Source organism: Corvus brachyrhynchos, unplaced genomic scaffold (assembly GCF_000691975.1).
Source record: "Corvus brachyrhynchos isolate BGI_N302 unplaced genomic scaffold, ASM69197v1 scaffold106, whole genome shotgun sequence".
Taxonomy (NCBI): Eukaryota; Metazoa; Chordata; class Aves; order Passeriformes; family Corvidae; genus Corvus; species Corvus brachyrhynchos.
In genome coordinates this window covers 6,038,057-6,052,933 of record NW_008238834.1, presented here as the reverse complement: position 1 = coordinate 6,052,933, position 14,877 = coordinate 6,038,057, and the positions used below count along the sequence as shown (strand labels likewise).

The following is a 14,877-nucleotide window of genomic DNA, read 5'->3' as shown; positions in this document are numbered from 1 at the left end:
CTTTCCTGCATTTGTAGAACCGTATTTTGAGATGAATGGCATATATACTTTGTTTAAAGAATGAACAGATAGCATATTAAGAGGAATCAGTGTGCAATTAGACTTGTGCCTAATTAACAGTGATAACTAAAGCACATAAAACACTTCTGTAAATGCAGAGCTCAAATGAGTGCATGGAAGAAGAATCACTTATCTAATTTTTAAATGAGAGTGATTTTGAGCTTTGCTATTGCCTGTGAAAATCTGGTACCCAAAATTTTTAAATATTAAATCTTTTCTAGCGCTCCCTTTGAAAGAAATGAACAGGGTAGCCTCATAATGTTTTTATTTTCTTTGAGACTCCAGTACCGGAAAGCAAAGGGTCCATCTCAGTTAGTAACTGGACAGTTTGAAAATGAGAATACACTGTCACTTCTCCTAGCAGAAACAACTCTGTTCAAGATTAAAAAGAATCTTGCTAAGGTGGCCTTAAAATATCATCATTCTTCATGAACAGTCTTAGATACACACTTAGACAAAGTAAAGGTTAATGAAGAGAAACAGTCTGAGAAGCCCTATCTGCATATTACCGTGAATTACAGCACGATTCAACAACCACAATTTTTCATCTCCTTTTACAGTAACTGAAAAAAAATAACAAAAGGATTTTTAGTTTCTTTTTAAAACAACTAACAATGCAATGCTGTTTGTCAGTGAAAGGTTTTTGACAAAAGAAATGCTTTCATTGATTACCCTGAATTATAAATTATAGCTCTCTAATTTTTCCTCTTATAAATGAATACTCTTCACAATCTAGCCTCACATGTCAGACAAAAAACTGAAACTTTTATAATGGAAATTTAATTATAGTACAATTTTTGCCAGTTGTCGTTCCAAAGTCATCTATAATTATGCTCAGGTCATCAAAAGTTATTTTTTTCATTTACTTGGCCAAATGTGCCAGTAACACATTGGTTCATCCTCTCAAATTCAACACTATACAACAGTAATTAAGAAAATTACAGATTTTTTTTTATTTTTTAAGCTAATTGCAAACAAAATATCTGCAGAAATAGTCAAAACAAAGAGCAACTGACAGACAATTTGATTTTTGTTTCCAAAGAACATAAATTTTTAGAAATGAAAACGCACTTCTGCATGTCAGGAGTAAACACTTATTATTGCTTTTTTGTTTTACATGCATTTTTCCATATGATAATTCTAAGAGATAACAGTCCACTATAAACATAATTTTCTACTGCAAAATTTTGGCACCAAAACACCTTCAGAGAGCTTTTTGAAAATTCCGAGTCATGAACTAACAAATGAAACTGAACTCTCCCTTTCCCAAAAGAAAGCTCTCCTCTCTCCTTCCAGGAAGTGGATCAAGTTTAATGGAATGAGTAAGCATGAACTAAATACACAGATAGTTGTTAATAAATTTTAAAGAATAACAAGTGTGCTCAAATGACGGTATATATTGAAAGACAGCTAAATGCAGACATCAGAAGTATAAATTTGAAAATACAATTGTTAAAACTATTTGAGATGGCTGGGCATACTGAAGTGCAAGAGCCACAAATCACTAACTTCACTGGCAGTTTGATTTTAATCTCCACTATTTGTCTTTTAATAATGCTAGGCAAAGCATTTCCCAATTTTATTTCTTGTTCCTTCTTAGAGATTTAAGTTAGTATTTCCTTGCTGAATGCTTTCCAGTAAAATTTTTTATTTCCTGGGCCAGAATTCATCTAGCCATGTAGATACAGAGTAGAAAAAAAAAAAAAAGAATATAGAGCAACTTTCCTTACTCATATATTTCTGGCTTCTTAAGAGTCTGGAAGAATCTCAGCTCCATGGGGATGCCCCTCTCTGCCTAAGCAACACATTCAGTAGCAATTAGATGGATTACCAAAAAAACCTGTTTTTTTACATCTATAGAAGCTGAGGTGTAGTGCTCTGTGAACTGTGTCAACTTTATTTTTGTTGTAAACAGAAATGTGATGCACTCTTGCTCACCATGAGAGATCCTTGGACTGTAGGACAGCATTACCTGTGCTATTTATAACATTGCACCAACCTAGTACCCTGAAGAGGGAGAATTTTTTTTTCTCCAAAGTCAGGATATTTCTTCATCAGGATCTGCCCCGATTTCAGGTCTCAAACTTGACGCATAGTCCACAGTCTAGGCTACAAAGTTGTAACTGAACTTCACAGACAAAAGTAACTCCAGAAAAGCCAGAACTCAGCACCAGCTTTTCTTCCTGGGAACCTTTAGGAGGTTGGACTGAATTCTGCATACGACTCTACATTTGCAAAACAAACAGTGATTTTTGGTTTGCAAAGCCAAAATACCTCCCAAGCACCGACAAAAACTGGAAGCACCTGAGTGGTGTCATTGTTCATTTTCCTTTGAAGTGAGGTAAAACTAATACACCATTCTTTCTAAAAACCTTTGATACTACTTTTTTCATAATTTGAAAAAAACCCTCAAACTACTAAAAGGTTTAAAAAACTAAAGCATCTTCGTGTTTCTACATAATTCCTGGATGTTTCCTGCTTCATAGACACTTCAATAGAATTGTGCAGTTATGTGTTTTTAAAGCTGGCCAAAGCTGCTGGGCAAGATAGCACATGGTCTAACAGTCTCAAACAAAAGAGCAAGCCCTAAAATATTAAAACCAAGGAGCATGCCTGTCTGGTCATCCATTTCCATCTTTCAATACTCTTTAAAACCACTGGCAAATTTCATCCAAGTAACTTGCTTAAAATTTAAACTGATTTGACACAGTACTGCCAGAATTTAATTCCAGAAGATGAGAGAGCCAAACTTGTGCTCCCATTCAGGAGGCTCAGGGCAGACAAGCAGAAGTCTAACATTGAAGACTCCATCTGACAACATATCTGTGGTTAATTGGGTGCTGCCTCCTGCCATGTAGGTCTGTCATAATGGAAAATGGGATTACCTTCACAAGGTGGTGATATTTAGCAGACAAATCTTTCAGAAATTAGGCCTCTGTTGTCTATGGGACATCCTATTTTCCTGACTCCTAAACAAAAAGGAGTTTTTAGACTCGGCTCAGAAGTTCAAGAAACTTTTTTTTTTTTTTTAAACAAGAAACCTGTCCTTTAGAGCCTAAAATTCCCTTTGGCCATAGGGTTGATACATTCATATGTACATATGAAGGAAAAAGAGATGGAGAGAGATGTGTGTGTGTGTGTCTGTATATACACATACACACTCTTTGACACACACAGTTATTCTTTTAGATACAAACTGAAGTAAATGTATTTTGGTCACTTCAAATGTATAAAAGATTTTGCTTTGGTTTTGGATAAGACCAAGTCAGAGGAAAAGCCATACTCTCCTGTCTCATTTGCTCAAGTTTTTGCTGAAAGATTAGCATAATTAAAAATGAAGTTTGCCTATGAGTGGAAGACAGTATGGTGTAACTGTACGTGAGAATTGGAATAGCTGATGTAAGAACTGGCCTCAGAAGAGGGGAGAAAATGCTCATCCTAAAGTTGGTAAGGATAAATTTCAAGGCACCCATGGAACTTCACTGGAAAGGCACAGAATGCCCTTTCCTGTTATTTTTAATTCCTTTTAATAACAGAGTACCAATGCATTCATTTAACTCTGCAGTAATAATATACTTCTGAAAAGAGAGATCCAAAGCATATATGAAACAGCTTATACTTCATTTGTTCAGAGCAGAGTTAATATAAGGAATGCCCTAATAGTATTTTTTACAAGTATTTACAAGTATTTATAGTTCACCACTTCTATTAAAGGTGCCCACATAGCAGTCTTTTATTTATAACCACTACACTCCCAGCTTGCCAGGTTTTTCTCCATAACAAGAAATTCTTCCTGAATTGAAGTCGGGTACAGTAACTGAGTGTGTGTTTTTTGAGCTTATCCTTGTAACTAATAAGAGACTGCAACAAAGACTGGAGATGAAGATATGTCACAGGAGAAATCATATTATCTACTTTTCTTTAAGGGTCATTATGCTTTCTTCACATTCCCTCCACCTGGCAGATGTGAAATTATTAATTTTGCCCCTCAGGTTTGCTCTAAGTTAGTGAAGGTTCATTTGTCTCAAAGAGCAGGTTAATTTCTTCCTCTGCAAATGTTTTGAAATGGGAATCTATTAAAGTGAAGAAATAAGTCTCCATTTATATGACTGCTTTTCACACGACCAAAGACATGGCAGTTCTTTTTACATACTCTGTTTCCACCCCGATATTAACTCAGCTCTGTCAGGAAAGAATCCCAAATGCTTCTCCTTATTCTAATGAGGAGCTTCTCAAAACAAACCAATCTGACAGCCAGGTTTCACGCTCTGTGTCCTTACCAACACTAGACTGTGTCTATATTCCTTCTATAGTTCAGCACACGTGTCAGAAAGAGATCCAACAGACCTACATATTTGCAGCAGTTTTCCTGTCCTCTTTTTTTCCCTCCCCTTCATGTGATGGTGAATGAAAATGTTCTGTTTCTCAAGTGAGATCTCTGGATGCTCTATCTAACCAAAAACTATTTATTTGGGGACCAATGGAGACACATAAATGCAGGCATTAGTAACTTCTATGGAATGCCAGTTCTCTTGGTTGCTAATACTAGGAGAAGTTTTTGTGCTCACAGACTGAAAATTCACTGAATGGAGAACCAATCTGTGATGTCCCCTGCAAGAGAAAGACACATTTGGGATGAAAGGGCAGATACTCTGATGGTGTTTATTTCCTAAAACAAAATGCTTTGGTTTTACTATCACTGGAAACCACAAATCTAGAGAAGCATCCAGAACAATGTAGTGGGACTCAAACTTTTGTCTGTGATGAAGTCTTTCCATCACACTGTACCACTGTTTATACAGCTTCAGGGAAGGACAGGAATACAGTGGAAAGATCATGATACATCCCTGCTTATTAAAGCAGAGTCTAGGAGAATTTGACACCATGGTGACAGCTTCTCTTCCCAGATTTTGACAGAAACTTGGAATCACAGAACAGCTGAGGTAGGAAGGGTCTGGTTCATCTGGTCCAGCCCTCACTGTACACCACTCTTGCTCAACCAGCACCAACTACAGCATCTTGTATGATGCCCAGATAACTTTTGAGTATCTCCAGTGCTCTTTCCTCACCTACAAAACCATCTCATCAAAGGAGTTCAGGTTCATCAAGCATGACTTGCCCTCCGTGAATCCATGCTGACTAATCCTGATCATGTTTTTGTCCCTTGTGTGCCTGGAAACGGTTTCCAAGATTGGTTGTTCCATCATCTTCCCAGGGATTATGGTGAGATTGTCCAGACTGTAGTTCTTTGGGTCTTCCTTTTTGTCCTTCCGGAAGAAAGGAGTGGCATTTATTGCAGTTGCATTCACTGGCTTTGTTTGGTGTTCTTCTTTTTTTTTTGTTTTCAGGAACTTAAACGGACTCCTAGGGGAAATTCTAGACTGTGAGATAAGGAGGGAGAGAACTGGACTTAAAGAGACTTTTATATGGGAGGAATTTGGATTATCTGGGTTTTTCTCAGCCCAAAATCCCCAATAACACAAGGGGAGGCTGTTCTGTAACACGGCATCAGAGAAGTCATCTCAGTAAGTAACACCTTGTGTGCTTCTTTCCAGACAAATGGCTGCCAAAGAAGAACTTTCACATACTAGTCAGTGCTGAAAATCATTTGTGTTTTATGAAGGGCCCCTTCCAAGAAGATGCATTTCTGTTTTGCTTCTCCATCAGAAGTTAAGTGAGCAGTGATGCACACACATGGACATGTATCTCATGATGCAGTATTTTCCTGAAATTCTATTAAAATCCTTCAGTTTACTTCCTGCACATCTGAAAGCTGCAATTCACCTGCTACAGTGCAGAAAATCCAAAACTAGCTTTTACCCTTAGGAGAAAGTGCCCTTATATGAGCTGGTTAGTGTATCAGAAAGGCATTTAGAAAAAAAGGACAATACAGTAGGATCTTACTTTCATAACAAAATCATAAATAAAATATAAGTTCATTGTGGACTTCTAGTTCTGATAAATCAATGTAACTTCCTACTAAAGTTTATTACAGTTTCAGGTTAGGAATGGTGACTTTAGAAATATCATGGAACTCTTCAATGGAAAATAAAATGGTGCAATATCTGCAACCCTCCTCCTCAGGGGTCAGGTGTCTCTGACCTGAGGTCTAGCTCTAATATAACACACCTGCAAAAACCTTGGTTAAAACTTCTGAAGAAAATTGCTAGGAGAAAGAGCTGTGGAAAAAACCTGCAGTATGGCTTCAAGTTGACATTGTGCTATGATCACAAAACTAAGCAATGTTAAGACTTTTTTATATGCCTGAAAAAACGTCTACACAGGCAGTTCTCCAAGGTATAGCAACGAGAAGGAATAACTTAATTCCCTGTGACACTAAGATCCTTCCTCTTTTCTTGAAACAAAAAGGTCAAAAGATCAAAGTCTTACAGGACAGATAAAGGCAGCTGCCATTTCAACGTAGAGAAGTTCTTAGGAAGGAACTCATCTTTCCTAATAGTGATATAGAATGGGGAAGGGCATGGAAGTCAGCAGAAAGCACCACTGAGTTTCAAGAGAGGCTAGGGCACCGACACTGACAAAAGAAAAAACTAACTAGAGAATTAATAACAAAAGGATGTGGGAGGGTAGAAAACAGGGAAAACCAACTGCAAAACTGACTTTTTACTCAGAATGTTGTACACAAGACTGTCCATCCTGTAGGACCTGAACAGTGTGCCATGTCATGGAGCAGGAAGAAAGTGGTGGGACTGAGCACTGTCCAACATACCTGAGCACACTGAATTTACATGCAGGGTTCAAGACAGTTCCTGGCCTGTACCATCTGCCCAGAGATACTTCCACCTGGTGCAACCTGATGCAGCTCTTAACTGATCAGAGGGAAGAGGATACTCATTCCATCATTGTATTCTGACACATGAAGGTTTTTTTCACAATGCCAGTGGATGCCACTGGGCAGCACAGAACTAGTGAAACAATTTTGAGACCTTGGAATATTAACCAGCTGAAGCCAAAGCAAAGAGCAAACTGAGAAAACTGAAGATTATTCTTTTTCAAGAGTGGGGATTTAAAGAGTTCCTCTGCTCTGTTCTTCCAGATTGTAACAAGCCTTCTAGGAGTACCAGACATTTTATAACAAACCTGCAGCAGGGTTTCAAGTGCTCAGTTGTACTGGGATAACAGCTTTCCTCCTGACAAGCTCAGGTGATGGGGTAGAAGAGACAGCAAAACCAACTATGTTTAAAACATTCCTGTTATTTCACTGTATGAAAATTATTGGTTAGATTGACAGTGATTGTTTTTGCAAATACTCCAGGGCAGTAATTGTGTCTTAACACAAAGAAGTAGAGATCTGGCTGTTCAAAAAACTCCACAGTTTGGGGATAATTCATCAGAAGATTCTTTCATAGCAGTCTTTTTTATTTATTTTTTATTTTCTTAAATTCCAGTAGAGTTTTCTAGCACAGTAAAGGAAAATATGCTAATTTTCAGAAATTATGCCAAATGTCACAGTGGAAAAAAAAGAATATGAGAAAAAGAAAACAACTTTCCCTAGGGGGCCTTAACAATCCCCTCCCTTAGCAGGAAGGAGGATTTTATTCTAACGTTTCTTCCTAAGGTAGCTGTCTTCAAGACGTATCTGTTCACCAGCAGATTCAAGGAACAACATAAATTAGAAAAAATGTCTCCTAATAGAGGGGCCATAGCAAAAAAGAGAAAAAAATTGCAAGAGCTCATTTAGCAGTTCTGCATTATTCAGGTGTGTTTTAACTGGGGCACTGTCTCACTACCAGAGTGCAGGGACACAGATCAAGATTTGTATCACGCAATGCATGTCAAAGACAAAACACGCTGGAAAGCCTTGAAATAAATAATTCTACGCACAGAAATATTGATATGGATAAGAAGAAACTACAAAACACAGTCTAGCTTATTAATCCTTCAACATATCTACTTTAGTTTTACTATGGACAGTTCTACTGGTTTTGGGTCCGACTGGGTCTCATCAGGAACAATAGTGACAGGACAAGAGGGAACAGCTTCAAACTGGAAGTAGATTTAGATCAGGTATTAGGAAGAAATTCTTTACTGTAAGGTGAGGCACTCAAACAGGTTGCCCCGAGAAGTTGTGGATGCCCCATCCCTGGCATTCTGTATTCTATGTTCACAACACCACATGAGATGGTTGTGGGGAGAGGGAGCTTTGAGCATGGAACAGGTGATTTACATTCCAGACAACCTCGGAAGGCCTCCATTTCACACCTTAAAATGAGAAAAACCCCTTTTTCTGAGTCTGATTGGTTCATCATGGCCAAAATCCATTAAACTCCTTCAAACCTGAACTCCACACTCCAGGTTAAATCTAATCCAGACCTGAATGTAATTCTTTGGCTTTCCTGAGAATTACACTGAAAGAGCACTTACATTTCCATTATATTTCATTAAAAGGAAACAATGCACTTTCTAAACTGGCAACTGCTCCAGTGAGTGTGATGCAACCAAGTCTGGAGAGATCTTTTTTCCTTGCATTCTAATTATAGCTGCTTTTATTTAGTAAAGTTACAGATAAGACTTGTCTATTACAAGCCTCTGAAATCTCATTTTGCTAAAATGAAAACATATTTCAAATGCTTTGGAGAACTATTAAGATTATTGAATGCCTAGCATACTGCTTCAAGTCTCCAAGTAGTTCACTATCTTCCCCTAGGGAACAGGCAAGCAGCATGCAATTATCACAGTAATTAAAAAGGTGCAATGATTCTTCTCTTAAAGACTCCTGTTTTATTAATTCTATGGTATGCTTTGGAGACTGGCATTATTTTACTCCTACCCAGCTTAATTATACCGTCATTAGTTTATCAGCATCTCTTTTTAAACCCTTGGGCCAGTTATTAGCATGTCACTTGCTAACAGTTAACCAATAACCACTACACCTTCAAAGCAGGGTCCTCGCTATAAAAAAGCCAATTTGTAGAGACAGATTTAATATCATCATTCAATTTACATTTTTCAGTCATTCAACTTTCTGCTTTTAATTTAAGAAGGTTACTGTTTAGTTTAATGAAAACACAAATAATTCTGATGTATTACAAGACGTTACCAGGTAATAAAACACTTCCAGTACACAGTGGTTTATGAAACTAAATGCATGTTTTAAAACTCAACAGTATGTACCACTGAGAAGAACAGAAAGCATATGATATTCTTAAATATAACTAAAATTCTGGATATCACTCTCTACTAAGTCTGGCTGAGGTGGAGTTAAATTTCTTTCATAGCAGCCTGTGTGGTGCTGCATTTTGGATTTGTGACTAATCCAATGTTGGTAACACACCAGTGTTTTAAATGTGCTTGCACAGCCTCAAGGCTTTCTTTTTCCCACTCTACTCCTCCAGCAAACAGACCAGAGGTGGACAAGAAGCTGGCAGGGGACACAGTAGGGACTGCTGTGGCCCCTGTGACAGTATGGAACATCCCTGACCAAAGGGATGTCCCATATCATACAATGTCTCAGTCAGAAATCAAAGCCCAAGGAAAACAGGAGGAAATGGGGATGTTAATTGTTACTCTGTTTGTCTTGTCAGGTAACCAGTGTGTATGCCAAGGTACTACTTCCCAGCAAGTGGATAAAGATCTGCCAGCCCATGAGAAACAGTAATTTCCTTTTTCCCTTTTCTTCCAAGTGCAGTTTTGCTTCACCTATTACACTATCTTTATGTCAATCCATGAGTCTTTTTGCCTTCCTATTTTCTCCCTGTCCCATGGCCGAGGTGACTGAGTGGCTACTTGGCTACTGCCTGGTGTCAATTTGCCACACCCCATAACCCTGCAGGACAGACAGGCTCACTTACTCAGCACCCAGTACTGCATTAACTGATCATACAAGCAGATGAAAAAAACTATTAAAAAAACTGTTTTAATTTTAGAATAACTTGAAATACTTTTGTATTAAATACGTACTTACCTAGACAGACATTTACATTATTATGAAGGGCACAGTGACCCAGAAACCCTCCTGAAGGGAACTATATTTCATTTTTATGCTTCACTTTTGACTCAGATGAAGTTATCTTAGTGTAGGAGAGAAAATCTTATAAATACTAAATACTTAACTATTATTATAACTTAGCTATACTGCTTTTTGGTACTTTTCATTAAATGCTTCTTTCCAGTAATGAGATGAAGAAAAATACCAAAATAACATCAAAGAGTTAGTACTTGTATAAGTTTGCACCTTCACAACATAATAGTGGGATTCTGACAGCAACTATATTTCATTTTGTGTTTGACATCACACCAATTCAATTCAACTGAAATGACATTTACTCACTGACAGGTGGCCAGGTGACTTTACAAAAAGTATATGCAATGGAAATACATTATTTCTGTTTAAGTATGTCATTTTTCCTATTAAAAAGGCAAGTAAGACCAAGTCATTCTTTAAAAGACTAGGAACAATAAGCTAGTAGTACTTGTTACTCCCATTTTCTCTAGCTACATTCCTGCCTATCTTCCATCAGCTTTACAGCAGCAGCGAGATGATTCAAAATACTGGGGGAAAATACTAATGACCAAAGAAAATCCAGGTCACAGTATCCTCTATTATTTTCTGAGCAGCTAAATCCCAAACTAATATCACTGCCAGTCTTACTGAAAATTACTGTAATATTGCTTTTGCATAATAGGTGAACTTTGTATGTTATTACAATCAGAGGCCAGCTCTATTAATTATAACATCCAAAACAGGAGCCAAGATTGCTACAATGCACCAGAAATTGCACTGTCTCATTTAGTAGAGAGACATGCTGTCAGTCACTCAAGAAAGCAGACCTTTGCTAAACCTCATCTGCTAATTGAGACTCAACAGGTAATGCTTTTGCTGTTACACAGGATCTCTTTCCACTTTATCTACAAGTTTGATATAACTGACATTGAAAAAACAAAAGTATGCACAGTCATGATTTCATCTACAATCTACAGTGGCACTGAAGGTTGCTTTCAAGGTCACTGCAGCTGGAAAATGTTAATAGGTTATACTTAAAACCATTCAGTCTTAATTCCCGCAAACTGCTGGTTTAAGACAGTAAAATCTGCTAGTGAATTAAGAAAGACGCTGTCACCTTGGATATCAACTTTCCTATCACCTTGGAGTACTCACCAGCACATTTTGTTCTTGTTTTGAGAGCTGGGCCAGGAGATCCTGTTCCTCCTTCACCTGGTCTTGTAAGTAATACACTGATTTCATATTCTGTATCAGGATCCAGGTGTCCAATCTTATAGCTTGTGGAGTCCACGGGTTGTATGTCATACCAGCTTCCACTTGAAGTTCGATACTCAACTTCTCTTTGGATAATGGGCCCATCCCCATTGATGGAATTGGCATTCAGCTGTATCCAGAGGTAAGTTGCACCGACTGAGGACAGCTGAGGTGGAGCAATGGGAACTGGTGGCTCTGAAACACAGCAAGTTACAGTAACAAGCTAAGATTACACTTGCATTTTTTCTGCTGCTAAAACATTCAAATAAGCAACGGGTTTTGTACTACATTGGAGTTGAAGACTGCATGAAAATATGGATATGAAGAAATCATCACTACAGAATGATTTATTTTCATTAAACTGCAATATTCAGATTCTTTTGCTTATGCACTTGGAGATTTTAACCTGAAGCTTTTGGTTTATACCACCTAACTTCAAACCAGGTGCAAATGGAATTCTATTCACTAGACACTCCATGGCAACATCCAATTTAAAAAGAAAGATAATCTCAGGTTTTCTCATACAAATACAGTTCTTACTGGATATTAATATTAATCCTACTCAAAACTTTTTTTTAAAGCTAAAATTTATGTTGTAGCTTATCCTTACATGTAATCAGAACAGGAATTTTTGCACAAAAAATTTATTAATTATTTTTCATGTACTTAACTACTCAGCCTTCATATTTTCATACTTCTGTGTAAACAGAGTAAGTGCAGTAATTTTTCAAGTCCTATACTTTGGTTCAACTTAAAGAGCTTCTAAATGAAAGCTGGGGGATTTCTTGAATTTTTACTAGGAGTCTGTTTCTACCTCATGTAATGGCTACTTTCACTAACTACCACACTGAAACAGTACCCAGAGCAAGCATGCATGTGATATCCTGATAGTTTGGATTCTAAAGATTTCAAAAGTGACCAAAATTTTAAACCCACTTTTATTTACTATGTGATGGGCATCTTCTTTTAAATTAGACTGCAGAAGTAATTTGCAGATATCATCTTTATTTAAAGGTAAATAACAAATTCTTTTTTCCCCTACTGGTTAAATTACTCTGCTGTTTTATGCATCACATCTGAAAAAAAATTCACCTTCCCATTGGTCAAATATATTCAAGTAGAATGAAATCAAGTCACTGTAATAAGGCACTATTTGATCCTGTATTCTCAACATATCTATCAGCAAACACTGCCACCTTCTTAAGGCTACACAGAATATGTAATGAACGCAGGACATCTGTCATCCCTAAGCTTTAGATTCAGATTTATCCTCTTCTGCTAACCATTTCCCTCTGTGTTGGGATACAGGTAGTCAAGCAGACAAGAAGCTGAATTTACATATTTCATCATTTTGTCATGGTCTTCAAAGTCACAGTTAAAGCAAAGAACATAAAAGAATGAAGCAAAAGGGAGAAAGGATCTCTGGGAAGCATTCAATATTTGCTGAGAAACAGCAGATTTGCTATTTTAACAAACATGTAATTATCCTACAGTATGCTACCTTTTTTCATTTACAGAAAGAGTAACTCAGAGCACTAAGTACACTGAAGATTAGCAATGCCTTAGATGGATGGTATTTCTAATTAGCAGTGTACACTTGAATGAAAGCTTCGATCTGTGCAATGTGTTAGCAGTGGCTGAAATACAACACTATAAACCAGCCAACACAGGCATCCTCACTGTGTGTTTTCATCTTAACAAAACTAAGTGATTACTAGCATGAAGAACACAATAAAAAAGGGCAACAAACCAGAACATCTCTTAAGATATTTACTAATTATTACTAAGTTGAATAGACATAAAAATAGCTTAATATATTGTGGTAGATTCCAGGATATAAAGAATATTGTTTAGATTTTCAAATCAGCAGTGAAAAGCACTGTTTTATGTCAACAGCAATATATGGCAAACTGATGTCATTGTTCAGTTAGTTTAAAAATGTAAAAATTTTTTTTAAAGTATTTAAAAATACTGCAGTTTTATTGAAACTATTCTTCCTAAAGTATATAAACTATGGCTTCATACAGTGATAGTATGTCTGGAAACAGTTCTGACTTGACTCAAAATGATTTAGCATCAATTTAAATCATTAGGCTGTTTTGTGAACCAAGACCTGAAATGGAACTTTTATAGAGCATCCTAAGGCATTTACTTAGCCATGCTGAAAGAACAGTTAATTACTTCCAAGTTTCAAATGCTACTAAAGGCTGTTGAAGTGCCATTCAAAATGCAAACTCAGGAGTTAGGTCACTAAGGTTAGTGATTACACCAATTCATTCCAAATATTACAAGTACTCGAAACAGACAGTATTTTATTGTCTTTTTATACCTCAGGGCATGTTTTTCATTTCTCTGGGACCACAATGAAAAAAGTTAATTCAAGTTGCATTATTTCAGAAAAGCCTGCATATACTGCAGTTTGATACTATTAACATAGTTTAATACCAAAAGTTACCTTCTTACCAGAGATCGAGACTACCTAAAATCAACCTTTCATTACAAATATAATGCTTATATGATTGGTTAAAAACTCAGTTAAGCAGATTCTCTAACAGAAACATTATATATCCAAATATAATGAACTGATTTCATGACTGAAGTATGAAATGTATTCCTCCATCTTTTTAATTTATTCTTTCTTTAGATGGAATAATTTAATTTTTAGCATGCTGAGGAGTTTGAATCACTTAGTCAAGTAAGTACCACACTGCAGCTCTACTGTCACTAAAAGCAGTTCTACTGGTGGCCACTGAGGTAGTCTCAATTAAATACTATGCAAATTAATACCTTCATCAAATGATACAATAGACTTGAGATTTTAGAGCTGTGTATGTTATAGGAAGGATTTTCAACTGACAGCAGAAACACGTTTGTAGCAGTGGCTGTTTAGTACAATGACTTATCTTAAACAGGAGTTCTTCCTTGCACATCTCTCCTGAAGCAAGTGCACAAAGCTGTTCAGTACTGCAAAATCCTTTTAAATGTACACTTTTAAAAGAGAATATTAATTGAAACAAAAGAAGGTAAGTTGATCCATATTTCAAATGTTATGCTTTTTAGACTTTGGACAGACATGTGACCTCTTCTTGAATTCTCTGACGAATGACAACAGGCACAGACCCTTAGAGAAAGGTAGCTTTAGTGGCTACCTTACAGAGCCAGGGGTCTGCAGGTGACAGCTTTAGGCAGGTGCTCCCAGGTCACCCTACATAAATGGATCATTTATATTAAACATGAGAAAAAGACAGACTTTATGACCAAGAGCAGCCCTTCTCTTACACAGAGGATAAAAACAAATGCAGCCATACATGCAGGTAAGCTATTTATTCTTATGCACTTCTTTATTAATTGAAAACACACTTAAAACTGCAACTCCTTCACTTAAACTGTTTTGTACTTAGATTATACAAATTTTCCAAACATTTTCTACAACATCCTAACATCTTTTGCTTTGTAGTTCTTTCAAAATTTTAATTGGGAGGGGAAGGGCATCACACTGAGACGCCAGTGGAGATAATGTAAATCTCTATGATTTAAGTGAGTTAAAGATGACAAAAATAGACATTTCTTCTCTGTGGCTCAGAATCACTTCCTTGAAA

General features: G+C 36.8%; 1 protein-coding gene across 13 annotated transcripts in view; it reads right to left on the bottom strand.

The window, feature by feature from the left end:
• Positions 1-14,877, bottom strand: part of PTPRM (protein tyrosine phosphatase, receptor type M) — a 457,910-nt gene that overhangs the window by 271,048 nt on the left and 171,985 nt on the right. For all 13 annotated transcript variants that reach the window (XM_017738297.1, XM_017738298.1, XM_017738300.1 and 10 more), the window contains exon 7: positions 11,180-11,473. In XM_017738297.1, the coding sequence (XP_017593786.1) occupies positions 11,180-11,473 (294 nt within the window). The remainder of the gene's footprint in view (positions 1-11,179; positions 11,474-14,877) is intronic.